General features: G+C 37.0%; 1 protein-coding gene across 11 annotated transcripts in view; it reads left to right on the top strand.

Annotated features, from left to right (window-relative positions):
- Window positions 1-27,575, top strand: part of BMAL2 (basic helix-loop-helix ARNT like 2) — a 40,691-nt gene that overhangs the window by 7,220 nt on the left and 5,896 nt on the right. For 9 of the 11 annotated variants that reach the window (XM_035540855.2, XM_035540856.2, XM_035540858.2 and 6 more), the window contains 13 exons: window positions 646-790; window positions 1,975-2,010; window positions 6,016-6,054; window positions 8,257-8,414; window positions 10,637-10,716; window positions 11,386-11,478; window positions 13,417-13,534; window positions 14,403-14,546; window positions 16,213-16,453; window positions 17,429-17,535; window positions 18,121-18,271; window positions 19,489-19,544; window positions 20,302-20,410. In XM_035540855.2, the coding sequence (XP_035396748.1) occupies window positions 646-790; window positions 1,975-2,010; window positions 6,016-6,054; window positions 8,257-8,414; window positions 10,637-10,716; window positions 11,386-11,478; window positions 13,417-13,534; window positions 14,403-14,546; window positions 16,213-16,453; window positions 17,429-17,535; window positions 18,121-18,271; window positions 19,489-19,544; window positions 20,302-20,410 (1,477 nt within the window). The remainder of the gene's footprint in view (window positions 1-645; window positions 791-1,974; window positions 2,011-6,015; window positions 6,055-8,256; window positions 8,415-10,636; window positions 10,717-11,385; window positions 11,479-13,416; window positions 13,535-14,402; window positions 14,547-16,212; window positions 16,454-17,428; window positions 17,536-18,120; window positions 18,272-19,488; window positions 19,545-20,301; window positions 20,411-27,575) is intronic. The other 2 variants (XM_035540859.2, XM_035540854.2) reach the window with 1 other exon arrangement.

Raw genomic sequence — 27,575 nt, 5'->3', positions numbered from 1 at the left:
TGCATTAGTGCTTAGATTCCTTGAGAGTATGTTCCTTTACCAGTAGGTTGCTAGGATTATTTTGGCTTGTGACTTTTTTTTTCTGGCTGAGAAAGAAAGCTGTTTTCCTTGATAGGAGAATTTTCAAGGGAACTCTGAGGTAGAATGTGACAAGCTTTCGAGACTCTCTTGGCCTATGTGATTGATGTTATGAATAAGTGTAGATTTTATGTCAGAAACATAGCAAATTTTCTTTTTTGGGGGATGCTCAGCTTGTTTAAAAAACATAGTTCACTTTATTTTGTTTAAATTGAATGTAGAGTTAATATTTGGATCTGCTAGCTAATGCTGCATCTTGTGACTTTGGAGCAGGATGCTTGAGGTGCTGGGAGATTTAACTGTAGTCTGTGGAAACTGAGGAAAAAGGTATATTTTACACTGCATTAGTCTGTTGAATAAGTTGTGGAGGTCTTTATAGGACTGTGGGAAAATGATGTGCTGTTTTCTGTACATAGGTTGTAGCAGTGTAACTTGTTTTTTGTGTCAGAGGTGTAAGTCACCTACACATGTGGGTTTTGTTTTTTTCTTTTCTACAAATGAAAATCAGAATGAATGCATGATGATGTAGCTTGCATTGAATGCTGAGTGTTTTTTCTTCACTTATAGATAATTTCTCAATAGATGGAAGCCCGTGCATTGCTTCTAGAGTCTCCAGCCTCATGAATCCAATAACTAAGACTGCTACCACTTCTTTCAACGCTTCTGTGGCTGAGATTCCAAGGAAGCGCAAAGGAAGTGATTCTGATAACCAGTAAGTAAATTGATTATTTGTGTCTCTACATAAATAAAGGAAAGAGGATTAGAAAGTTACTGCGTCATAAAAATAACAAATGAACATCTCAAGTTTATTACAACTATTTATTTCAGTTTCTTCTAAATGTGTTGACAGTTCTGATCACTTAAAACTCGAAAAAAGAATCCTTGAATCCAGGTGATATATGTAGGTTTGTATAATGTCTTCCTGTTCTGAAATGTCTGGTAACGTGTCTTTAATAATGAAATTTCAATCTTGGCGCTTTTTTTCTTGTTCTGCTTGCAGCTAATTATTAAGTAGCTTTAAGTCTCAGAAGTGCACCTTTTGAATATCATTTTTAATCTCTTTGATGTAGAGTTGCAGAATCAGAACTGCTTCTTCAGTGAACAGGGCAGCCATTTATATAAATGTCCAGAGAGAACTGTGACCTAAAAATGAGTACCTTCCTGCAGTAGTACTTGGTCTCTTCAAGTGCACTGACACTATTAGCTGTTTTCTCCAGTTTTATAACTGCCAAACAGATGCCAGTTAACCAAATAATTGTTCACAAAAAATAATTTCAAGTCCTTTGTTCATAGTTACATTTATCAGCTAGAAGTACGTCAGCATGCAGATCTACTGCATTACAAGCATTTCTTCATTACAAGTGTGGAAAAACGACTTTAAAAGGGGGGGGCGTTGTAGGAAATTTACATGTATTTGTGATTATTAAAGCAATTCTCTTTAAACCATGCTTTTTCCATATATAGGCCAGTGATCTACAGAATGTAGCCATACTGTGCATGTTGATGTAATTATCAACTCTCAGCTTCATGTCTATCGAGAAGATCTCTGAAAACTCCAGAAAGACAATATCTTCTGAAAGAAGTCTCCATTGTTTTTTTTCTGTAGTACTAGTTGATTTTACGTGTTCAATGAAAATGCTGGTTATTCAATAGTGTTTTCCTGAAGTTTGGATCTGTTTCTGATTTCATAAAACTTCTGTCAGAAAAAAAATCATGTGCAAGTTGAAAAAGTATCGTTTTATAAGTACTAATAATTAGTTTGTTAGAAACTAATATTCTTGCTGAGAATGGAAATCCCACTTGATTATTCACTCACACTTTTTCTGCACCATTAAGTATATCAAGTCATCTTGCGTTTCAAAGTACATTCAACTTACTTCATTACCTGTTTTGCAGGGACACAGTTGAAGTTGATGGTGATCCTCAGAAAAGGTACTCTTTATAAATGAACCCATTTCTGTTTTCAGTGTTCTGTCACAGTTTCCCATTTGTCTAGCTAAACTGTGTGGTTTGCCTTAAGGAATGCTTGTCTAAGGACATATATTTGTGTAGCAAAAGGTGGGGTGGATAGATCCATTCAGTGTTAAAGTTTTCTACTGTTTCTTTCAAAAATGACACTAACAAGCTCATATGTTTACCAGACTTTTCATGTTGAAATTAAGATACAAATAGGAAAGAAAAGAGTAACTGTTAAGTAAGGCTGAGGAGGTGAAGGGAATATCTCATGCTCTTCTAGGACTGGCACATCTAAAAATGTTTTTCAATTTTTTTCAACCTTCACAGTGTGCTTTTTAAAATATAACTACCACATATATGTTAAAATAATGTTATTACAAGTTGACAAGCCAAAATTAATATTGGCTGTGCGGTATAAATAAAGCCTATGTGTGTATTATGGAATAGTTACTAGTTACATGATTACTTTGTGATTTCTTTTTCTGCACCTCAATACCTTACTTAGAATATATGTTTATATGTAGCTGTCCAGTATTCTATTTTATCCTTGTAGTCAATATTTGGTGCATGATTTATTTGGTAGTATTAAAACCTGAGCATAAATTGTTAATCTATTTCTGGATTTTTCCATTGTGCTTATGATGGAAATCTTTGAATAAAGATAATCCTCTTTTGTCTTTAAGACCCTCACTTCATTTTTAGAAGAAATAAGGAATTATGATTAATAAATAATAAAATAGAGGAAAAGGTGGTGGTATTTAATTTCTTTTGAATAATAACAATCCTGTTCTTGCTAGTACAAGTTAAGGATACCTACATTAGAGCCATGAGGTAGGCTTTCACTCTGTGTTCAAGGTAGCCTTAACCTAGCTATTTATATCAACAACAGCACATCTGTTAGGACAGAGGCTATGTAAATCCATCAAAGGCTGTGACTGGTTGCTTGAACAGCAAACTTGTTCTAGTTTCTTCCCTAAGTGAAGCTTCTGAGGGAAGAGATACAGTCAAGAGGCTGCATGCTGCATTGCAGGTGATGTGGCTCTACTTTATCTCTTTACCTCTTATGGTCAGATACGGTAACTTTTACAGTATCAAGGAATCATCTAGGTTGTAAAAGACCTTCAATGATCACCAAGTCCAACCACCAACCTGACCTGTTGAGTACCATCCCTGGCCTGTGTCCCTTAGTGCCACATATGTATGTCTTTTCAGGGATGGGGACTCCACCACTTCCTGGGCAGCCCATTCCAATGCTTCACCACCCTTTCTCTGAAGAAATTCCTCCTAATATACAATCTAAATCTCCCCTGCTGCAACTTGAGACTATTTCCTTGTGTCCTATTGCTCGTTATCTGAGAGGAGAGACTGCCAGCCTCCTTTCAGGTAGTTATAGAAAACAGTGAGGTCTCCCCTCAGCCTCCTTTTCTCCAGACTATACAACTTGTTCCCTCAGCAGTTCGTCATGAGTTCTGTGTCCTAGTCCCTACGCCAGCTTCTTTTCTGTTCTCTGCACACCGCTGAAGCAACTCAACATCCTTCTTGTAATGAAGGGCCCAAAACTGAACACAGTATTTGAGGTTTGGTTTCACCAGTTCCAAGCACAGAGGGATGATCCCTTTTATAGGCCTGCTGACCACACTATTTCAGATACAAACCAGGATACCGTTGGCCCTCTTGGACACTGGAGTACACTGCTGGCTTGTGTTCAGATGGCTGTCAAACTAGCACCCCCAAGGGCCTTTTCTGCTGGGCAGCTTTCTAGCCACTCTTCCCCAAGACTATTGCGGCATGGGCTTTTTATGGCCTAAACGCAGAACCTGGCACTTAGCCTTGTTGAATGTTGTGTGATTGGACTCAGCCCATTGATCTAGTCTATCCAGATGACTATGCAAAGCTTTTTTACCCTCAAACAGCTTGACAGTCCTACCTAACTCAATATTGTCTGCAAGCTTACAGAAGGTGTTCTTAATCCCCTTGTCCAGATAGTTTTTATCAATGTTAAACAAAGCTTGCCCCAGTACTGTGCCACTCACTAGGACTCTCTGAGCCTGGCTGTACAGCCAGTTTTTCTCCCAGCAGCGTATGCCTGTCCAAGCCTTGAGCAGTTTTTCCAGGAGAATACTGTGAGAAAGTGTCAAGTGCTTTACTGAAATCCAGGTAAACAACACATATAGCCTTTCTGTCATCCTTACTGTAGAAGGAGATCAGGTCAGTAAGGCAGGGTCTGCCCTCCGTGAACACGTGCTGGTTGCATCTGCTTACTTGATTTTTTTCTGTGTGTGCTGTGAGATGACATTCAAGGTGATCTGCTCCAGGACCTTCCCTGGTACCAGGGTCAGACTGATAGGCCTGTGATTCCTGGGATCCTCCTTCTAGCCCTTGTTGTAGATTGGAGTTATGTTTTCTTGCCTTCAGTCAACTGGGACCTCCCCAGTTAGCCAGGACTGCTGGTAAATTATTGAAAGTGGCTTGGTGAGCCCTTTTGCTAGCTCAGTCAGTACCTGTGGATGAATCCCATCCAGCCCCATAGACTTGTGAATGATCAAATAATATAGCAGGTCACCTGCAGTTTCCTAGTGAATTATAGGTGCTTCATCTCGATCCCTGTCACTGTTTTCCAGCTTGGGGCTGAGAACAATTGGCCTTGCTAATAAAGGCTGAGACAAAAAAGGGATTAAGTACTGGCGTTTGTAGTATATGCACATTTCTGGTAAAAGTTTATTTCAAAATGAAAGAAGAAATATTAGGTATTGATAACTCCTCCAGATCTGAAACAGTTTCACTGAAGATAAATTCTAGGGTCATGTGAGTCCAACCTAATCCTGAGTTCGGGCTTATCAGACTGCCTGGGTTCTAGTAAAATCCAGGTTGAACAGCTGGATCTCTGAATCTTGTGTTAATTTGACTCTGACTGCTGCATCCTTACTGGGGTCAGTGCTTGGTTGTAGGTGGAAGCAGCTTTTGAAGTCTTTTCTAAAGCTCTAGTCTCCAACTTTCCTTCCACTTCCTACTTCTATTTTCTTATAGGAAACAGCCACTGCTTGATTGGCCTGTCTCCTTACAATCCTGCCACAACGTACACATCTTCTAAAATGATATTGAAGCTAGCAGGTCTCTCCTCTGGAATGGAGCTTAGAGTACTGCATGAGATGTCTCCACTGCTGAATTAAAAAAAAAAAAAAAAAGCTGAAGTACTGTTGTATAGATTTAAAAAATGCTCGTATCCATTTCTTTTAAAGAAAATAGTTGCCAATATTAGTATGGAACTGCCTCTCTGCAAGTACCAAATTGCTCATACTGAATTGGCAAGACATCTATTAGGCCACTTTCTGAATTTCTTAAAGATTGTGGTGGGGAATACTGTGATCTTGGAGAAGAGAAAAGATCATTGCCTTTGAATTATTGTTTAAGTTTTCCTGCTGCTAAGTATTTATCGTGATATTGGTGCTATGATTATCTTTCATTTATGGTTTTCTTATATAGACTCTTTTCAGTCATTGCTGTGGGGTATGGGAAAATTTTAATTTTTACTTCTTTTTTGGTCCTTGAGCAAATAGGTTATATTCTAGGCCCAGCCTAGGCTAGGGTTGTTTTTTAATCTTTTGGTAATCAGATTTTGGAAATAAGAACATGAATAGAGGACCCTTGAAAAAGTTAAAAAACAAAAATACACTAAATCAAGACTGGACTTAAGCTGTTTGAATGTTCCATTAATTTTGTTTTCTTTAGGTTAGAAATAGCTCTATAATAATGAAATATCCCTGCAATATGTTCACATAACAGCTGTAAATATTGGAAATTATGCTTTTGTCTATTTGTGTTACGCATCACTTTCTAGATGTTTGTGTTAGGAATTTTTGTGGTTTTGGTTTTGTCAGAGTGACGGTAAATTTATAGCATTTTCTGTATCTTCTTGAATTCATGGAAGAAGTGCCTAGTACTAAATACTCATTGTAAGACGCTATATCTTGTTTTCTCTAGGAGTGAAGATGAAGAACATCTTAAGACAAAAGATTTCAGGTACTAACTTTATAGCATTATATACTATACACTCAAGTTGTGTATAAAGGAAGCTAGCTGATCCTCAGTCTGCGTGAATTTAGGAATTGTTTCTTCTAGATTTGTTTACACATGGAGGTATTTAAGAATTATCCCACACAAAAATGGATTCAGTGAAAGCATGACAAAGAATTGTTGTTCTGGAACAAGTGCTCGTATATGGAATTACTTAATGATTGCCACTGCACTGTGAACTCACATCTTACCTTAATGCAAATTAAAATTTGCAGAAAGTACTTGTCAAAAGCATTATTTATGCAATATGCTAACTAGTAATTATCATAGAAACAACAAGGTTGGAAAAGACCTCCAAGATCATCTGGTCTACATTAAATTAAATGGAAGAAATGAAATAGTGTTCCAAAACAAATTTACAGTTTTTTAAACACCAAAATTTGTTTTTCTTTAATGAGTATCTCAGATCACTATGTAAGACTGTGTTTTGTACATTGCTTTGATACTTGTGTTGTACTGTTAATTTTTTTCCTTAGATGATGGATTTTTAGTTTATAAAAAAAAGTATATATTGGAAGACATTTTTGAAGGTTTCATCAACAGTTAATCTCTGTCCAGTGTTCCTTTTCACAAGCTTATTAGGAAACTTGCTCTTCTCCCTTCCTGCTTATAACTGGGGAATGTAACAGCAGGCTTTCTGAATCATCAAGTTTCACTAAGATTTCTGCATCCATAAATTATTCTCAAATATTAGAGGTGTGGAAGATTGTTCTGTTTCCCCATATGTTTGTAACCATTTTCCTGAGGTTCAAAGTACAAAGAGCATACATAATATATTACTTGACTGTCCCTACCCTGATACAAAGGTAAAGTGGGGTGAGCCAAGAATAACTGATGAAAGTAAACTAAAAAAGGCTTCAGGGGTGGGAGGGGGGGGAAAGCAGATTACTATGAGTGATCCAAAATTATCCATGTGGAGGGGGAATTTCTTTTTTGTGCTTCCAAAGAAAAATAATTAAAAACATAGAAGACTAAATCTTTAAAATTGTATTTCACTCTTTCTAACAGGCCAGAGTTACTAAACTTTATTATCATCAATGCTTTGTTACAGTACGCCTAAAAGGAAGAATTTGGGGATCAGTTAACCAAAACATGTTGCTTGAGTCAGTTAACTGCCATTGTGTCTGGTCTCAATCAGAAAGGAAAATAATCCTCATTTTAAATGAGTGGCTAGCTTGTCTTCTGAGTGAGAAGGGAATAGAATTAATTCAACTTTTCTTGACCAGCTAAACGGTAGAGGGAAGATGATCAGCTAGAAAGTCAACATAATTGACTAGAAAGAATTTGAGAAAGGGTGACCTGAGATAAAAATGTATTTGTGATGTGCAATGTTGTGTGCCCTAGAGGGGATTTTATGATGAAAACTGTGTAAGAGAAGCTCTTTTCAGGTGGTTGAATTCTTGGATGGAGGCTTATTGAGATGAAATCTGACATAGGGTGTGCACAGAGGCTGAAACCTGTCCTTAATTCACCTTACTAGGTGAATGAAGGGGGAAAGCTTTCTGAAATACCTGTAGTGAAAAATAGATGAAACATAGCTTTTTCTTTCAGTTTCCACAGCATCTCTTATAACCACATGTAACTGTCAATTGTGCTGTGAATAAATGCTTGTATTTGTCTTTTTTTCAATACGAGTTATTTTCAAGATAATTAAACAACAAGAAGACATTGCTCATCCTGGATTATTGTGAGTTTGCATAGACAGAGCTCAGAGATGCTTCAGCGAGTGCTTAGAGCATTATTTGTTTAAAAAGAAATAGTAGTAGAATGAATTCCACATCTTACTTTGACAGGCTAGAGAGCATCAATGTCTTCAAATGTTTACTAATGACATCAAATGTCTGGTATACAGTAAGATGTCAAGATATTCACTTGGGCCTCAAGGGTCACAAGAAGAATTTCAGTTTTGTAAGTCTTCATCAACTCTTGTTTCTGCCATATATGATCAAGTTTTTGCAATATTTCACTTCATTATTGTGACCGTTGCTACTTTGTTCACATGAATCCAATTGTCAACTACATGTGTATAAAAAAACATTTCAGTGCAGTGATACTTCTCATGATACATTCCATTCCCAAAATTAAATTGATGAATATTATGAGGAAAATTGTGTGTTCCACACCTTAAAATATTTTTTTTCTTATTAGAGAGGCTCACAGTCAAACAGAGAAACGAAGAAGAGACAAAATGAATAATTTGATAGAGGAATTGTCTGCTATGATACCCCAGTGCAACCCCATGGCACGAAAACTAGATAAACTTACAGTTTTACGGATGGCTGTGCAACACTTAAAATCTTTAAAAGGTAGGTTTTAGGAAACTAATCCTGACAGTCCTTGTTCTATCATGAGTTATACTACATATTTTCTTTGATGTTAAATACATCTAAGGTCTTCTGTTTTGTTTCCTTGCTGAATTCATTTCTGAGTCTGTGCTTCGTTTAATTTTACATTTGTAGTTTTCAGAATTTCATTTATTTATATTTTTTTCTGCTATAATAAGCAATACTTCAGTGTCTGATACCTTGTTAGCTAAGGCTATACCTTTTCAAAATTATAGAAAAATCAAGCAATTCCATCTTCTGTTATTTTCTAACCCTCAAATTAAATGTTCTGCTGCCTCTCAACTTTCCATCATACTTTCTTTAACAGTAATACCTGTGGTGCTATACTAACATCAGTAGCTGTACTGCTAGTGAGAAGAAAATGGTCTTCAAACTAATGTTTGTTACTGCAGAGTTTGTGATTGCATCAGCCCTTTGTATTGGAATTTCCTGTTTAATTATTGACTTTGTAATGTCAAAAAAGACCATTTTAAAAAAATAACTAAATTCTGGGAAGACTTTAAGTTGAAAACCAAGTCACTTATGAAATATTGAATACTTCCAATGAGTTGTTTGTGTAGCGTGACATCAGAAAAAAGTCTTCTCAACAATGGGAAACCATGCTAATCCTTACCTAAAGAAACTGATCTAAGTAGTTGCACTGATAGGGAGCACAGAGAACTTACTTCAGTGATCAGTTTCATCTTTTACAGTGTAGTTTTATAAAACAATAACTATTTGCATAAAACTAAAGAAAAAATGAAATTTGAATGTGATCATCTTTCTTCTTTTTGTTTCTTTGGCTTGCAAGGACAGTAGTCAAAAGAAACATTGCAAGACATACTTTAATATGGCTGATTACATTTAAGTCTGAAACACCACAAAATTTTATAGAGTGCTAGGAAAAAGACTTATTAAATGCTTATGTCTCCAGCCATATAACAAAGTAAATATGGATTTCATTGAGTGGTTTTGTGTATGTGCCAGAGTCAAACCAGGATATATTCTTTCATCTCTTTTTGCTATTCTTGCTTTGTTCAAGGGTTTTCTTTCTCCCCTAAGAAAAATTAACATGCAAATACAAGTTACCTATTGCTTGGTCTATCAGCAGCATGCAAAATTTTGTTCTTTTGTTTTTTGGCAACACTGTTTCAGAATAATAATTTGGTCAACTGTAAGCAAAGATCAAAGACTCTGTGCCTTGCCAAAAATCTGATTATGGATAAACGCATCTGATAAGAACCTCTTTAGTTGTAAGTCAAAGCAATGTATGAAATTAATTATGTGACTATCTTGACAGTTATGGACTCAGAATAATTTAGGTTGGAAGGAATTTCTGGAAGTCCTCCAGTCTAAGTAGGCTGAGAATTGTGCATAAAGAAATAATGTCACAGATTAGCAGGGTAGTAATTGCACTTAGAGTTTAAAGAAGCATCTACATCTTGACAATGAAATGAGAAATCTTAAGCTCAAACAGTGTTATTTTAACAATGGTTTAGGAAAACTGGACTTTATCTGCCATAGTTGTTATATGTATCTTCAAAACAAATGCTTTAAGACATGAGAGATACTATATGGAATTACAGCAAATGCTGAAATTCGTTGGCAAGTTCAACCACTATATACCTCAAAAAATACCTAGAAAAAAATGTGAAAATACTTGTAATGGCTAAGGAGGATTTTAGTGTGTTTGCCATGGATGATAGAACAGTAATATGTTGTGAGTCAAACATACAATATCTATTCAGTGTAACTACACAGCGTGATTTTTTGGATGGCTGGATATAGAGTACTAATGAAGCCTTATTCGTGCCAAAAGGCAATTGATAACATAGGAATTACTCAGATTCAGCAGATATTAAGGGCTCTGAAATAGGTCTACAAAATATTTCTAGGTAATGCAGAGCTCATAATACCTTTTCTGTAGCAGTATACTAAAGATATCTGATCAGAAGCTTCCTTATTTTCTGCGAAATAAAAGGCAAGGAAGTAACTGGTGGTATGCCCATATTCAGTATCAGTGTATGTTTAAGAGGTTTGTTTGGTTCTTTAAAAAAAAAAAAAATCTTTTATAAATTTTTATTCAGCTGTTGTGATTGAAAAGAGAATTTACAAAGTAAAAATTAAATATAACTATGTTAAAAATAAATTTAAAATATATCTTTTGATATTGTATACATGTTTACAAATAAGCTATTTTCCAGGTTCCACTAGCTCTTATACCGAAGTTCGATATAAACCTTCATTTTTAAAGGATGATGAGCTCAGACAGTTAATCCTTAGGGTAAGTAGAAGGCAACTCTCAGTTAAATGTTGTCCTTATTAAAGCTTGCCATTAACTCTTTATTTTGAGAGAGCTGCCCTCCCCGTCTTTTTCTTCAAGCAAGTGCTTTGATGTAGTTGACGAGTTTTGGTTTGTAACCTCTGTACACTAAACAGGACTTTTCACTAAGATATACTCAGCATGTTTCATACATAAAATGTTTTTTATGCTGATATTGAAACTTGCATGCAAGTATATGGAATGCTTTTAATTATGCATAAATATACTTGCAGTTACTTGCTGTGCTTCAAGATGTGGAAATAATGCCTGAAAGAAAATCTTCCTGTTTTTGCATGTAGGCATACACCCACACCCCCTTACCCTTTCTCATTTGCAGCTATTTTCTCTTTTCCTTTGCTGCAATAACACAGTTTGGCGAGATCTGTAAGATGACTCCAAGTTAAGCTGTTTTGCAGCTGGCATTCTCTTTCCCAAAGCTGTGTTTAGGAAACTCTAGCTGTCTGCAGTGGAAGGTCTGATTTGGTCCTTGCAATCTTTTTAATTGCTTTTTGGTGTGATTTTTATTTAATAAAAACATTTCACGTTTAAAAGTGTACCTCCTTGTAGTCATCAGTATTCATTGTATATTTTAATTGTATGTTTTTTAAGACAGTATCTTTGTATTTTCAGGCAGCAGATGGATTCCTGTTTGTGGTTGGATGTAACAGAGGAAAAATTCTGTTTGTCTCAGAATCAGTCTGCAAAATACTAAATTATGATCAGGTGGTTATATTTGAGTTTCTTGGTTTGTTTTTACCTTGCATTTTCTTTTACTTAGAAATATTTAAGCTTTTACATTTTACTGTATTTTATTTTTAAAAGAGTCCTTTTGTATCATTTCTTGGAATGTTGTTGGTAACAACAAAGTAAAACTGAATTTCCTGGAATAAGTATTTGTAAGTGTGGTCAGTGTTTGTGACCTGAGCAATAGCACTGGATTTCAATTGATTGTACTTAAGAGAACTGCTAGTCTAAACTAAAAGGATATTTTGAAGATGTCCTAATTTTATCCCCATTTTTTTGTTGAATGATTAAGTGATTTTTTGTTGTTCTGCCTGAGGAAAATTGGTTATTCAGCAGCATGAGTTAAAGCTCTCCTTGGTGTAGTGCCTTTAGGCTCAGATGCACCATATATCACCTCACCCACAGTAACCATCCATGTTATATAATCTTAACTTGTAGGAAACTGTATGAGTTAGCTTAACCTGTAGAATAGGCTACATATAATTACTTCGTGTGAGGTGACATTTAACATCATAAGGAATTACTGCAGATAATAAAAGCATGAAAACTTGTTCATGTTTCTGTGACTCCCATTCCAAAAACAGGCTAAAAAAATTAGTGCTTCCATCTGTCTACTTCTATAATTTAGAAACTATTTGTGCTACATTCGCTTTGATTAAAGGAGGAAGGTCAACCAATCTGAGTTCTGTTTTATAGATTTTCTTTAAACAGAACTATGTCTTATTTAAATTAAAGTTAAATGAATCATTTTATTTTGTAACAAGCATAAAGCAGATTTTTTTGAGAACCTCTATACTGAACTTGCTCAAAAGTACAATTTGGAGTCTCTCACATTAATCATACCTGCCTCCAAACCCATAAGATCTTCACTGTTCCAGCCAAAGTGGTTTAGAGAATTTAACTGTCTTAAGTCCTGGATTTATTTGCTTATCTAGGAACTGCTCTGGGTTATGAGTCCCATCCTGCAGCATAGTCTGTTTGTTAAACCGATGTATTTTGACAGGGCTGCTATTAGCCTTTCTCAGGGGCACTCATCATTTTCCCTTTTCATTAGGGTTAGATGGGGACTGGGTAAATGAAAGAGGCTGAATATTTATCCTGCTTTCTTTGAAGATTTTCATTAAATGTATTTCTGGTTGTAGTTTATTAGAGAGGTGCTCCCGTTTTATGCAGTGATCATATAGCAAGTGGCCAGGGTCCAAAATGAGTTGCAGTTTGAGTCTGGAATATGATTATCAACACAGCTCCTTTCTACCCTTTGATTTGACCTGCTGTGGCGAAGGTAGGCCATCAAAAAACAAAGCTTGCCCACTTCTGTGAGAATTCCTTCCTGTTCCAAGAGAAGGTAGCAGTGCCTACACTAGTGCAGCAGACAAGCTTTGGATGAGCAGACTGAGCGGGTTGAAAGGATCCCAGCTAGAGAGATCACTGTGAATGTCCCCTAGCAAGGAGTGCTGAAGTGAGCTGAGCCATTTGCAGCTTCCAGACAGTTCCTGGCTTAGCAATGCTGTTCTGTCCATCTAAATGAGAGCTCAGTCATTAGGTATCATGAATTTTTCTTTTTCCTTCCATAACCGAAGTAGTCTGTGAGGGGAGTTGTTTTGCACATAACCTTCTTTGGCTTCAGGATCAGGAGTTGTGTTAAGTAAATAAAACATATATATATGTTTTATAGCACTTACTCTTTATTAATATGCAACTAGTATTTTTCAAAGGGAAGTTACAAATATTTTTTTTGCTACCCCATTTATATAAAAAATAATATTAAACAATGGAAAGATAATGCAGATTGAAATACAGAACTTTAGAAAAACTGTGATATTTTAAAGTTTTTTTTAAGTAACATAGAATGTGGTTTTTCTGAGGTGTTAAATGTGTTCAGTGCCCTAAAACAGTGGGGTTCTTTTTTTTTAATAGGCCAGTTTAATTGGACAAAGTTTGTTTGATTACTTGCATCCGAAAGATGTTGCCAAAGTGAAGGAGCAACTTTCATCTTCAGATGTCTCTCCCAGAGAAAAGCTTGTAGATGGCAAAAGTAAGTCATATGTGAATGTACTCAGATTTCTTTTTTTAAGAGATGTTAATAAAATTCAGTTCTTATGCAGGACATATTCATGTGTTCATATGTGCAATAAGTTCTGTTCTTATGCAGGACATATTCACGTGCTTATATATGCATGGATGTACAAACTTGAAATATGGTTTCTATGAACCAGACATTTGAATGGTTATCTGCTGCTTAGAATGCACTTAGAGTTTAAAAACTAGCCCAGAAAAGAACTTACTTTATATAATAAGAGGGATTTAAATTTGCATTGTTAAACATTTACCAAGTTGTCGTCTGACATTCTTCCTACCAGGCATACTACTTTTTTTTCTTGTATTTGATAGGTCTTGTCAATACAAAAGACCTGATGTAGTCGAACATGGGATAAAATACTTCAATATCAAGAATCCCTGTCTTCTCTGAAAATGCTAAGTGTCGATCCTAATTTAACCGAATCTTATTTTGTTTACAGTTATTTCTAATATGGAAAGCATTATGTACTCTGCAGCTAATAACTATTTTATAGCTGACTTTTATAAGCATTTTCACACTTCTGTGTACCAAATAGAAGTTGAAAGTTTATAAAGCGTATTTATTAAAATATAATTCAAAATGTCATGTATGGCTTAAGTTTAATTTGGTTGTTCTTTTTAATTTTGGAATATGTGTGACGGCCACATTTTCTCTGCCTTGTTTAAGTTATTAGACCTTTTTCATTTTTAATTGTCAGGACAAAAATTAGGCAACTGAACAGTAAGGAGAATGTACTAGAAACAGAAATGAGTATTAGGCCTTGGACTCAACAGTTTTATTGCTGGATTTATTTTTTTTAACTACTTTACTAAATCTTTATAAGCTGGCTTGCAAGTACACACAGATTTTCAAGCTGGACCAGCTCGACTGAATTCTGGCGCTCGACGTTCCTTCTTCTGTCGGATAAAATGTAGTAGGACCGCAGTCAAAGAAGAGAAGGAGTGCTTGCCCAACCCAAAGAAGAAAGGTATTCAAACAGTGTAGCTGAAGTGGGGGCTTTGTCTTGAAATTTGGTATATTTAAGTTCCAAGTCAGTAGCATGACCCCTGTAGTTATCACAAAGTAGCTGTAGCGAAGTGTAAATATGTACTGAAGACACATCTTGAAAAACAGTCTAATTGTACTCTTTCTCCTCCCTGTTCACTCCTGAAAAGAGGGAGGGAGGAAGGAACCTGAGTTTCAGTGCCTGTTTAGGAGCACGCGGTCTGTTCTAGTCAAATTTTAAAGTCTCAGGGAAATTTTTGAAAGCACTGGAGCAGATCAGAAGAATGAAACTAAGTAACATGTGTCTTGAAGATAATAACTGTATGAATCAGGCCTGCAAAATCTACTGTTCTGGAGGGAAAAAAAAAGCAAGTAAAAACTTTTTTATCTGATTTACATTTTGTGTTGTGTGTACTTACGAAGTATGAGTTTTCCGTTTTTGGTTTTTAATGGTGAAGTTAATTTATCAATGTATTCCATTTATTTTTTTCCAATAATTTTAATCTAGTTTATAGTTTCAATTTAGTTTTGGTATGCCTGTGCAGCAAGTATATTCTTGTCAAGTTTTTAGTGGATGAATCTTTTTTTTTTTAAAAAACGTAATTTCCAGCTTTTGTTTAATACCTTGGCATTGATTTTTGCAAAAGTGTGCAGAAATGATTTGATCCTGAATAAATCTTCCTCCTTTTTTATTTCAATAACCTGTTACTGTTGAGATGGAATTCTATTTACTTACAATGACAGACCTATTTTTAAATTTATTCTTGTATATTCTATCTCCTTTGATGTGCCAACTAATATGATAAGACTATTTAACATATAAATGCTTCTTCAGGAAAGCACTATTCAGGGAGATCACATTGTAAATCTGGTAAACTGACAATCACAGCAGAATAAATACCTCAGTTTTTCATTTTACAGTGATAATTGATGTTTTCCATAGTTGATAGAGTTAATGCAGTCAAATCTATGTAAATCATAATTTGGTAAGAATACAGTTATTAAGAATATTTTGGCAATTTGTTTTAAAGATAGTTACTGCAGCACATGGTATGTTATATCTATGCGTTGATGCAAATTAGGCTATTTACATATTATATAAGCAGTGTATGCTGTAACTTAAGTCTCTTTTGATATTTTTGTTCCCAGAAAAATTGAGGAATTAGGAAACCTTATATAAATAGAAAGTAAGCTGGGTTGTTTTGTGTTGTAATCTTGGTCGATTCTTTTAGTAGCTGCAGTAAAACTATGTTAAGATCATAGTGTTCATATAAGATAAATTGATTTGGAAGCCACAGAATGCTGCCACGGGTTATTTTAATTTACAATATATACGAAACAATATAAAGAAAAAGTGATCTGTGAGTTACTAGACTGTTTTTTTTTTTTCCTGTGAGACTGTTTGCACTGTCAACACCTATAATTTATCTTACTAAATCTTATATAGGGCTAGAAGTGCTCTATCCAGGTAAGCCAAAATTAAGTAGTATGAGATTAATTTAAAAGTACTCTGTAAAACTATCTATAGCCTTTTACAGTTGTTGTAGGTAAACATAAAATATGACTGCTGGTATTACGGTGAAAGGAATAAACAACAACAACAAAAAACATTTTGAACTGTAACTGCTGATTTTATTTCTTTTTATTAGATCACAGGAAATACTGTACCATTCACTGTACTGGGTACATGAAGAACTGGCCTCCTAGCGAGGTGGGAGTAGAAGAGGAAAATGATGTAGAAAAGGACAGTAGTAACTTTAACTGTCTTGTTGCAATTGGGAGGTTACACCCTTACATTGTTCCACAAAAGAGTGGAGAGATAAAAGTCAAAGCAACAGAATTTGTTACACGATTTGCCATGGATGGAAAATTTGTTTACGTAGATCAGCGGTAAGCATTTTCTTCTGTAGTGAAGAGAAAATCACAACTAGATAGGTTTTCTAATCTTTTCTGTGAGAAAGACACATGATGTTTCAAGCAGGATAGAATTTCTAGATTTTGTACACAGGAAGAGCTTTCTCCTGAATCAATGACTTTCTTTTTGGACTTTCTTTTTGTTAAACATAATGTAGCAAAAAAGTATACCACTCTGTAGGAAAAGGTAGGCTAGAAAGATGAAAATACATAATAAAATACACTCGTGTATTTATTTGTAAAGAAAAATCTCAAGTTAGAGCTTCGTATCTCTATATATGACTTTTGTTTATAAGTTGCACTGACAGAGAAAAAAGTAATAAGCACTTCACCAAAACTACTGCATGTTAAAATCTTAATATTTGGAATGAATACATTATATTTAAATGAGTTACCAAATTATTTCATTTGAAGTGAAAGCCAAGTTCCTATTTTCTGAACTTCTTTAAAAAGTACTTTTGTCAGTAATACAGACTGAATTTCATTAATGCCACTGGAAGATTTTTATTGCTTTCAGTCATCTTTCATCTAAAAGTATCAGTTCAAACTTATTCCTTAACATGGCGGAGCAAAATTTAGCTATTTTTTAATGACTCATTATGTGGGTTCAGTACTCTGGCTAATTGGAAGAGCTAATAGTGATTTATACTTCGTGTGCATTTAAATTGTGCATACACATGGTTTGCATGTTTAAACACTGTTATTTTGTCTTTCTATTGCCATTCATTGCAAAATCTTGGTATCCTGTATTATTCATTGCAAACAGATCCAAGGTAAACTGCAGTTAATATTTCCTGTTGGTTTAGAGCTATACTAGTGCTGTATCTTTTCCCAAATGTGAACACAAGCATCTATTTCTTTAAATATTCATTTTCTGCTTTATCTGATACTGAAGAAACCAAGCTTTGTAATTGTTTGAATCTACTGCAGATCATGTTTTTTTTCTAACAGTGCAACAGCAATTTTAGGGTATCTGCCACAAGAGCTTCTAGGAACTTCTTGTTACGAGTACTGCCATCAAGATGATCACAATCATCTAGCTGAAAAACATAAAGAAGGTACAAAACGATTGGTCCTCCCAGGCTGTATACAACTACATGTAATTGCTATGTGAAAACAGTACAAATCAAAAAATCAGAAGCTGGGAATTAATAAAGTTAAACAATCTTAGCATTGTCCCTTTCTACATCTACATGAAGACATGCCCACATAAAGCGTGTAAGAAAAACAGGGAGAAACTTCTGTTGTCTTGGATCTTGGTGCAGTGCTTTAATTGCAAGGGAATAACATTAATGCTTCTTTCAACCTTCCGCTTCAATTCTTCTTTGTTAGGAAGAGGAATAAGTCCTGGAGAGCAAATGTGACTAATCACTTAAATAAAGACACCAGTTATTAAAGTTCACCAAGTCTCCCTGCTAGTGGTTTGCAGAAACTTAGTACATGGGCTCATGTTTAAGATGAATAGCATTGTTAAAAATGTAGTTTGATTTCAGTAGGGTTTCTGTCCTGTCAATTTTAATGGCATTTGATTTGTATTTCTGATTGTCAAAAACATTTTGGCTTTATGATATCACAAACCATTTTTTTTAGTTTAACTCTGTCCTCCAGAGTATTAGTGATCGTAATTCTCTTTTCTTATTTAGTGTTGCAGAATAAAGAAAAAGTATTTACAAATTCCTACAAATTTAGAGCAAAAGATGGGACATTTGTTACTTTAAAGAGTCAGTGGTTTAGTTTCATGAATCCATGGACCAAAGAACTGGAGTACATTGTATCAAACAACACTGTAGTATTGTAAGTAATTTGTTATATGAATTCCCTATGTTAATTTTTGTCTTATTTACAGCTAGCATTGATAGAAAGCAACCTGTTTAAGAAGCAGAACAAGACTAGAAAATATCAGCAGTGCACAAAGAGGTTGAGTAACCTGGAAAAACATTTTGCATTTACCAGTTGATTTTGATTTCAGGCTTAGGTCGTGGATTTAACTATGAAAAATGTGCGATTTACTAGTAGAAAAACAGGAAAGAGTTTATTAAAGGAAGAGAGGAAAGGTCTTTAAAGATAATAGATATGAAAAAATGGATATGTGAAGTTACTTCTACTTTTCTTCCTGAGCTTTGTAAGACTACATGTGTTGGTGGGCCTAATTTTAAGTGCTGCCCTACCTGCCATGTGTCAGAATATGGAGAAGCATCATTGATAGATAGTAGAAATGCAAGGCAGGACAAGAAGATACTCTCCAAATTGATTGCAAGGGAAGAGCCTATGAGACAGTAAATGAACTGTTGGAGTGTGTGATTAGTTCTTCTTCTGTTACTTTTTTGTTCACTGAGCCTTGCAATGGAGTTGTATTTGGATTGTTCAATAGATACTGAGGTTCTTTGCCAATTACTGGGTTTTTGGGAGGGGGAGGACAGTGATTCGATTTCTGTTAGACCAAGTTGTCAAGGGAGCCTTTTACCCATTTTGTAATTAGTTCATGTCTTAAGTCAATATTGTCCGCCTATTTTGTCTGTGTCTTTTTTCCTCAAAAAGACAGTGAAGAGAAGTTAAAGCAGCATGTGCTGCCCAACAGCCAAAGGCCACTTCTGCCTGCCCTGGAGATCCAGGCATCCGCAGCTGTCTGGAGGAGGAGAAAGTAGGCAGCAGCTGCAGGCAGACAGTAGCCACTGGCCTGTCCTAGTAGCAGTTGTTTCTTCTTAGCTGCTCTCCGACCTAGGAGTAAAAAGGGCAGCCTTGTTCTCTGGGCACAGAACAGACAAATAAATTGACTGTTCTTTTTTATTTGGGGAATAAGTGGAAATGAGTATTTCTCTCAGTGCCTCATAACTATCAAGTAGTATAAAGGTTGAACACTGAAACGTGTAAGGAATATCTCATTTTATCACTAGCTTGAGGATATTAGTTTTCCTATGTAAAGTATTGATTGAAATCAAACACAAATACACTGGATTTTGCCATTGAAAATGTTGCTGATTTTTGTGTTTTCTTTTTTATTTAAATCTCAGAAGTCACAATGAGTCTGCTGAAGAACAGGTACCCTATGCTTCCCAGCCTGCAGAAGGCAAGTGTCCCTTCTTACAGTTACCATAGGTGTATCTTCTGATGGATCATTAATGTTTTAGGTTTATTGAATCCAGGATTTTTTTTAAGGCTAAGCTGTTTTGCAAGGGAGATTTTTTTTTAAGTTATTTCTAGTGACAATTTGTAGCTACTTGCAGCATCCTAATTCATGTAATTCAGATGAATGTGATGAGAAGGGCTTGCAGCATTCTTTTCCCTCTAGAAATTTCTACTATAGCTAGGTTTTTGTTGATAGAATATCATGTTTCTGTCACAGTCTTTTCTTGTTTGTTTTTTTTCTACAGTTTTCTGCAGAAATACAATTGCAATGACTTTACTTACATAATAAAGGGTGATGAATATTTTGTTAACAGTTCTGTGCTATGCACATACTCTGATCTCTGAGGTTTTCTTTTACCTTACTAGAAAGTTTTCTTTAACAGCATGTTTGTGAAAACCCAACTTTTTCTCCTTATGCTTTTTGCATTGGCTGAGACGAGAAATGGTAATAATTAAAGCTAGTAACTTCATTACTGAAGTTCAGCAGTGTTGACATTTATATTATTCAGTTATCTTTATATTTCAAATAAGACTTATAACATCCCCCAGGAGGTTAGTATTTTAAGGAATTTCATTTCTGAAAAAAGGGAACAAAAACTGCTTTGAAGTGAATCCTCGAGGTGATTGTTCCATGCTATGTAATAAAACGTCTGCAAACTTTAGATTTTATTCTAATTTATTTTATTTTTTAACTGTAGATGCTGTTAAACAATCTTTAGTGAGTGTACCTGGAATGTCCTCTGGAACGGTTCTTGGTGCTGGCAGTATAGGAACCGAAATTGCAAATGAAATATTAGAATTGCAAAGGTAATAAGCACTTAACATCATATGTTAGGATTTTAATTAAAGATGGAGAAGAGACACATGTGATTATGTGGGGACTGTTCAAGTTTAATTTTTAATATATGTATTAAATTATTTTTTTGTTCAGCAATGGTATTATGAGGTACCAGTTATAACCTAATGTAGGTCTCATGCATGGCAGTACACATCACTGGCCTTGATAAATAGTTTTGTTTTGGGCATGCAATTTCCTTTGTTAATGGAAGAATTATATAACTATGACTTCAAAAGTATTACTGTGATGCTTTTTCACTTGAGATTGAAATGAGTAGATACTCTATTAGGGAATGGAAAATTAGTTGTCTGTGAGTAGCATTTATATTTTTCTAATAGTGTGACTCTGCCAGCAGAGACTTCTTTGAAGCAGTAACCAGTGGAGTGCTTTCATAGCCTGTCTTGTCCCTTTCCTAATTGTCCTGCAGGCCGGCTAAAATGATAGCTCAGTAGCTCCCCAGTACCCAGCTGTAGATTTAAAAAAACATGACTGCATCATTCCAAATGGGAATCCATGCAACATTTATGCTGTTAAAGACTGACCCTTTTAAAATTAACTAGTTTTAGTAGATTCGTAGCATAGCCAGTGAATTACAAAGGAAGAAACATAATTTTAATGTGAAGATGTCCTTCTGTGTTTTTTGTATTGGGCATCCACAGTGGTGCCTGACTTGCTTATAGAGAGGTTATTACTCTATTTCAGTTTGCACCATATCAGCATTTGTTGTTGAAGAACATTTTTAAAAAGTCTCTGAGGCTAATTCCAGGATTTGGGGATTCACAAGCACAGAAAAAGTCTGGTTTTGATTACAACTCTTTTGGGAGTCAAGGCTTCGTCAGAAGCTCCAACCACTTTTAAGATCAAACATAGCATAGGGTACTATTGTCTCATCAGGACAGGACAAGTCATCTGACTTAGCTTTGGCTAATGAAGCGATCTCTTAGACTTTAAATCTTTAACTTCCAGTTTCAAGTAAAGAAATGCAAACAAATTGTTCATGTCTATGGAGCAGTGTGTTCCAAGGATCCTTGTAATTCTTTCCAGTGACACTTTTGCAACAGTACCTGAAGGACCATAGTAATATTAAATCGTCCAGTAGGAGATACACCAATTTTGGAAACAATGGTAGATGTGTAAGGAATATTTTAATATGCCATAGCATAGTCAGCTTCTGTTATTTCATTAGCAGATGTCTGACCCCTCAGCTCATCTGTGAGGATATTATGAGAGGCAATGTCAAAAAATTTACCAATATCAAAGTAGCATCCACTACTAAATGCCTCGGTCCACCAAGCTAGTCACTTTATTGTAAAAGGTTATCATATTGGTTAAGCACGATTTCCTCTTCATAAATCCATGCTGAATTCCAGGATTACAGATTATCTCCTCATAACATGGTTGTCTTCTCAGCTGTCTCTTCATCAGAACACAATAAAAACCATGGCCAGAGCCTAAGAATGATGAGTCATGGTGGTAGATGTTTCTTACTCTGTTTCCCGTATTTTGGAGTCACTTTCCAACAATGAAGTCATATCCCTTTATTAGAATAGTCGAATTGAACAGGGACTCATTCCTTTTGAATGAAAGGAAGAAAGGAGTAAATGATTCCATAGTGATAGGAGGAAAGGACTGCTATTTTAAAAAAAAAAAATAAAAAATCCACCTCCAGCATGTTGACAGGTTGCTGGGATTATCTGTAAAGGAAGAGGAAAAGCACTGGCAACAAAAGCAACAAAATTGGGATGTTATACTTTGGTAATACCATTTTTAATGTTCTCTCATCAATACCACCTATAAATGTGTTATTTTTATCAACTTTTCTGAAGACCAGAGTGAGCTGGTGGAAGTTCTCATCTCTGATGATGAACACCCAGGCATGAGACAAGAGCTTAACTTGATACCCATTCTAGGAGATTCAGTCGGGTCAATGTTATGTTCTTGATTGTGATCACTTGACCTTTGCTGAAAGGTATGTGATCATACATGTCATCAGCTTAAGAAAACTTATTAAAGTTTATTAAGTGGATGAAAAATAAATTGCTGGATGAGGAAAGAATGAATGCATTCCTGTGAGTTTTCTTTGAAGCTACCCCTTGAAAGTTTTGGTATCTGTGTTTTTTAAGAACCATAAGCAATACTCTTCATAATGCTACAGGAACACAATTTCAGGTGCAGTATCTTTCTAAGCAGCACAGGAAAATTTTGTGAGCTTTTTATGAAGATCAAGCCAACTCACTACTCTTCAGTGATAGTTCTTAGAGTTCAGCAGGTCGTAAGAGAGCAAAATTTTCATCTTAGAAAACAGAAGAATCCATCATAACAGAAAGAATTGTGGAATTTGGAGAAGTGTGATATTAAATTAATCTCCCCAGTTCAGAGGAGGTTATTTTTGTAAGAGGTTTTTCTTTTTTTATGGATATTTAAATGGAATTCTGCTGTGGAGTTGAGGCATATACGAATTAAGGCCTCTTTAGGGATGTTTCAGGGGAATATTTATTACTTCACATCCTTCCTCATCCCAAAAGAAGAACAACTGTTCCTGGTCCCCTACAGACCTTACAGAAATTGAGTTTATTTATCAAAAAGTTAAATATTAACACTGCCATAATTTTCTGTCATTCTGTCTGCCTATCATAAGCTTGAAGCTCTTGATGATGCACATCTCCCTATCTATCAAAGATTCATTTTGTAGATGTCTTGTTTCATCATGTAAGTAAAGTATGGCTTGACTCCTTAATGGAACAGCAGTTTAATGCAACAGGACATTTACCCCTCTTTGTCTGACTTATCAAAACATCTTTTCATCAAGATCTAGTCACAGTGATAGGCCAGACTTGCTTCTCATTTGAAAAGTGCAACTGCTACAAGAAATTAAAACAAACTGTGCGAGTTCTAGGTTCAAATAACAACTTCTCAGGAAAATATTTTTGAAAGTACTGACAGCAACAACCACATGCCTTACGAAGCTGTGTTAGATAGTCTTATTCTTCAAGTCATTGATTGACCTTTGTTTTTCTCATTTACATGCACATCTTGAACACTGGTTAGAACAGGAAATAGTGTTATATTGTTTTCCTTGGGAACAATCATACTACTTCTCAACTAATAATCTCATTATCAATAATCTAATTAACCTCTAATTAATCTAATTAACCTCTAATTAATCTAATTAACCTCTAATCTAATTAACCTCTAATTAATAATCTAATTAATCTCATTATTTATAATCTAATAAACTAATAATCAAACCAGTAATCTCATTGGGATCAGTGTTGACCAGCAGACTCGTCTTATTAACACGTGGCTTCGAGACTGGTGCAATCGGCAGAACTTTGGGTTTGTTGGTCATGGGAAGGTCTATGTGACACCGGGGCTGCTGGCACCAGATGCGCCTCTCTCAGAGGGGGAAAAGGATTTTTGCCCAGGAGTTAGTGGAGCTGATAGATAGGGCTTTAAACTAGAGTCAAAGGGGGAAGAGGATAAAACCAGGCCTGCCGGTGATAAGCTGAAGGATGGCGCACTAGAATCAGAGGGACTGTGTGCTAGTGAGGTCCTTTGGTCTGCTCCACAAGGTGCTGTGTGCAATGAGAAGTATTTGAAGTGCTACTACACAAACGCATGCAGTATGAGGAATAAAATGGAGGAGCTAGAAGTCTTGGCGTGTTCCCACAGCTACGACATCATCGGCATAAGCAAAACCTAGTGGGATGAATCCTGTGACTGGTGTGTCGCAATAGATGGTTACAGGCTCCTCAGGAGGGACAGGCAGGGCAGACAAGGTGGGGGGGTGGTGATGTATGTGAAGAAGGGGCTGGACTGTGTGGAACTTGAAGTTGGCGATGGCAAAGTTGAGAGCCTCTGGGTAAGGATTAAGGAACGAACAAATAAAGGGGATGTTGTTGTGGGAGTCTATTACAGACCACCTGGCCAGGATGACGCTGCCGATGAATTATTTTTTGAGGAACTAAGAGATACCTTGAGATCAACTGCCCTTGTCCTTATGGGGGACTTCAACTTGCCAGACGTCAACTGGGATTACCACATGGCCAACACAAGCAGGTCCAGGAGGTTCCTAAAGCACCTAGATGATAACTTCTTGGTGCAGGTGCTAAGGGAGCCAACTAGGAAAGGTGCCCTCCTAGATCTGTTGCTGGAGAACAGAGAGGGTCTTGTGGGAGACATGGTAATTGGTGGCCGTCTTGGTCATAGTGACCATGAAGTGGTTGAGTTTAGAATTTATGGTGACAGAAGGAAAACTGCCACCAAAACTCCAGCCCTGGATGTGGGGAGAGCAGACTTCAGGCTGCTCAGGGAACTATTTAGCAAGGTCCCCTGGGAAACTGCTTTTCAAAGTGTTGACGTCCATCAGTGCTGGTCCATCTTTAAGCACTGCCTCCTAAAAGCACAGGATCAGGCAATTCCAAAATACGGAAGTCAAGCAGGTGGGACAGAAGGCCGTCCTGGCTGGCCAGAGGTCTTCTGCTGGAGCTTAGGCAGAAAAAGAAAGTGTACGACCGCTGGAAGCAGTGTCAGACAACGTGGAAGGAATACAGGGATGCTGTTCGTGTTTGTAGGGAGAAAATTCGTATGGCCAAAGCCCAATTAAGAGTTGAAGCTGGCCAGGTCTGTGGGAGACAATAAAAAGTTTTTTTTTTTAGATATGTGAACAGAAAAAGGAGGACCAAAGAAATCATAGGTCCACTACTTGATGGAGAAGGTCACCTCACAGACAAGGACATAGGCAAAGCAGAGATGTTTAATGCCTTCTTTGCCTCCGTCTTCGACACTGATGATGGACTTTGGGACCCCAGCTGCCCTGAGCTGGAGGACCGTGATGGTGGGAATGATAAACTCCCAACCAACCCTGAACGTGTGTGGGATTTGCTGCTCCACCTGGATCCATGCAAGTCCATGGGTCTGGATGGGATTCATCCCAGGGTGCTTAGAGAGCTGGCTGACGTCATCGCGGGACCTCTCTCAGTTATTTTTCAACAGTCTTGGGAATCTGGAGAGGTCCCAGCAAACTGCAAGCTGGCAAATGTTATGCCAGTTTCCAAGAAGGGCAAGAAAGAAGACCCTGGCAATTACAGGCCTGTCGGTCTCATGTCAGTGCCTGGTAAAATTATGGAGAAGATTATCCTTGAAGTTATTGAAGTGCACCTGGGGGACAATGTAGTCATTGGTCCCAGCCAACATGGGTTCACAAGGGATAGGTCCTGTTTGACTAACTTGATTTCCTTTTATGATAAGATGACCCATCTAGTTGATGAAGGGAAAACAGCTGATGTGATCTCTTTGGATTTCAGTAAAGCTTTTGACACAGTGTCCCATAGGATCCTACTGGACAAAATGTCCAGCATACAGCTAAACAAAAACATACGATGGGTGAGCAATTGGCTGATAGGCAGGGCTTAAAGGGTTGTAGTAAATGGGGCTGCATCAGGCTGGCGGACGGTTGCTAGTGGTGTCCCCCAAGGTTCCGTTTTAGGGCCAGTCCTCTTCAATGTTTTTATAAATGATTTGGATGTAGGACTAGAAGGTGTTTTGAGCAAATTTGCTGATGACACTAAACTTGGAGGAGTTGTTGGCTCTGTTGAGGGTGGAAAGGCCTTGCAGAGAGATCTGGACAAATTAGAGAGCTGGGCAATCACCAGCCACATGAAGTTTAATGAGCAAGTGCCGGGTCCTACACCTGGGACAGGGCAACCCTGGCTATAGCCAGTATGTATACGTACTGCACATATAGCTGTACATATACGTACAGACTCAGCGATGAGACGCTGGAGAGCAGCCCCACAGAGATGGATCTGGGGGTTGTGGTTGACAGCAAGCTGAATATGAGCCAGCAGTGTGCCCTGGCAGCCAGGAGGGCCAACCCTATCCTGGGGTGCATCAAGCACGGCATCGCTAGTCGGTCGAGGGAAGGGATTGTTCGGCTCTACTCTGCACTGGTGTGGCCTCACCTCGAGTACTGTGTGCAGTTCTGGGCACCACAGTACAAAAAGGACATGAAACTGTTGGAGAGTGTCCAGAGGAGGGCGACGAAGATGGTGAAGGGCCTAGAGGGTAAGACGTATGAGGAGCGGCTGAGGTCACTTGGCCTGTTCAGCCTGAAAAAGAGGAGGCTGAGGGGAGACCTCATCACGGTCTACAGCTTCCTCACGAGGGGGAGTGAGGGGGCACATGCCAATCTATTCTCTTTAGTGAGCAGCAATAGGACCCATGGGAATGGTGTCAAGCTGTGACGGGCAGATTCAGGCTGGATATCAGGAAGAGGTTCTTCCCTGAGAGGGTTATCGTGCGCTGGAACAGGCTCCCCAGGGAAGCAGTCACTGCACCAAGCCTGTCAGAGTTTAAGAAGCGTTTGGACTGTGCACTTAGTCACATGGTCTGAATTTTTGGGTAGACCTGTGTGGAGGCAGGAGTTGGACTCGATGATCCTTGTAGGTCCATTCCAATTCAGGATATTCTATGATTCTATAATAGACAGAATGCGAGAATATTCTGAGAGCAAAAATATTTTGCTTGCCAGCTCAATCAACTGCAGTGCTTGGAACCCTTGTAATCTCAAGCAGGCATGTCTGTTTCAGTGATCTTAGTTGTCCATGGACACTGGAAATTGCAAATAAAACTACACTGAACAGTTATGAAAAGAAGCCAACTGTGGAAAGGAGCAGTTGCACAGTGTGACTGGGATCTTTGGCACTGCATGTATCCTGCAGTCCTGTATCTTGGAGTGGGATAGGGAGGAACTAGTTTTTAAAGTCTGTAAGAGGAAAAGGCATTTACACATACAAATGGTCGTTGAAGGGTCATCAGTAAGTACTGGGTGTTTCTGTAGATGCCTGAATGTAATTGCTTGCAGCCAGATGTAATTCAATTTTCCAAAATAGTTGCAGAAAAATAGTGCTGTATTTTTTTTTCCAGCTGGAGAGTAGAACTTCATGCTATTTCTTCATTTTTTCTTATATGAATTCAAGTTACTATCTTCCACATGCTGAGGCAGTCAAAATTAGACAAAAGAGTAGCCAACAAAAGTTGACACCAGCACTTTTTCATCAAATGCTTCTGTGGTTACAGACACAATCCAATAGAATGACTGTGTTTAATACCTGAATTTCCTCTCATTTTTTA

Source organism: Cygnus atratus, chromosome 1, assembly GCF_013377495.2.
Source record: "Cygnus atratus isolate AKBS03 ecotype Queensland, Australia chromosome 1, CAtr_DNAZoo_HiC_assembly, whole genome shotgun sequence".
Taxonomy (NCBI): Eukaryota; Metazoa; Chordata; class Aves; order Anseriformes; family Anatidae; genus Cygnus; species Cygnus atratus.
Note: the sequence above shows the minus strand (reverse complement) of the source record. Positions and strands in the feature narration are given on the sequence as shown.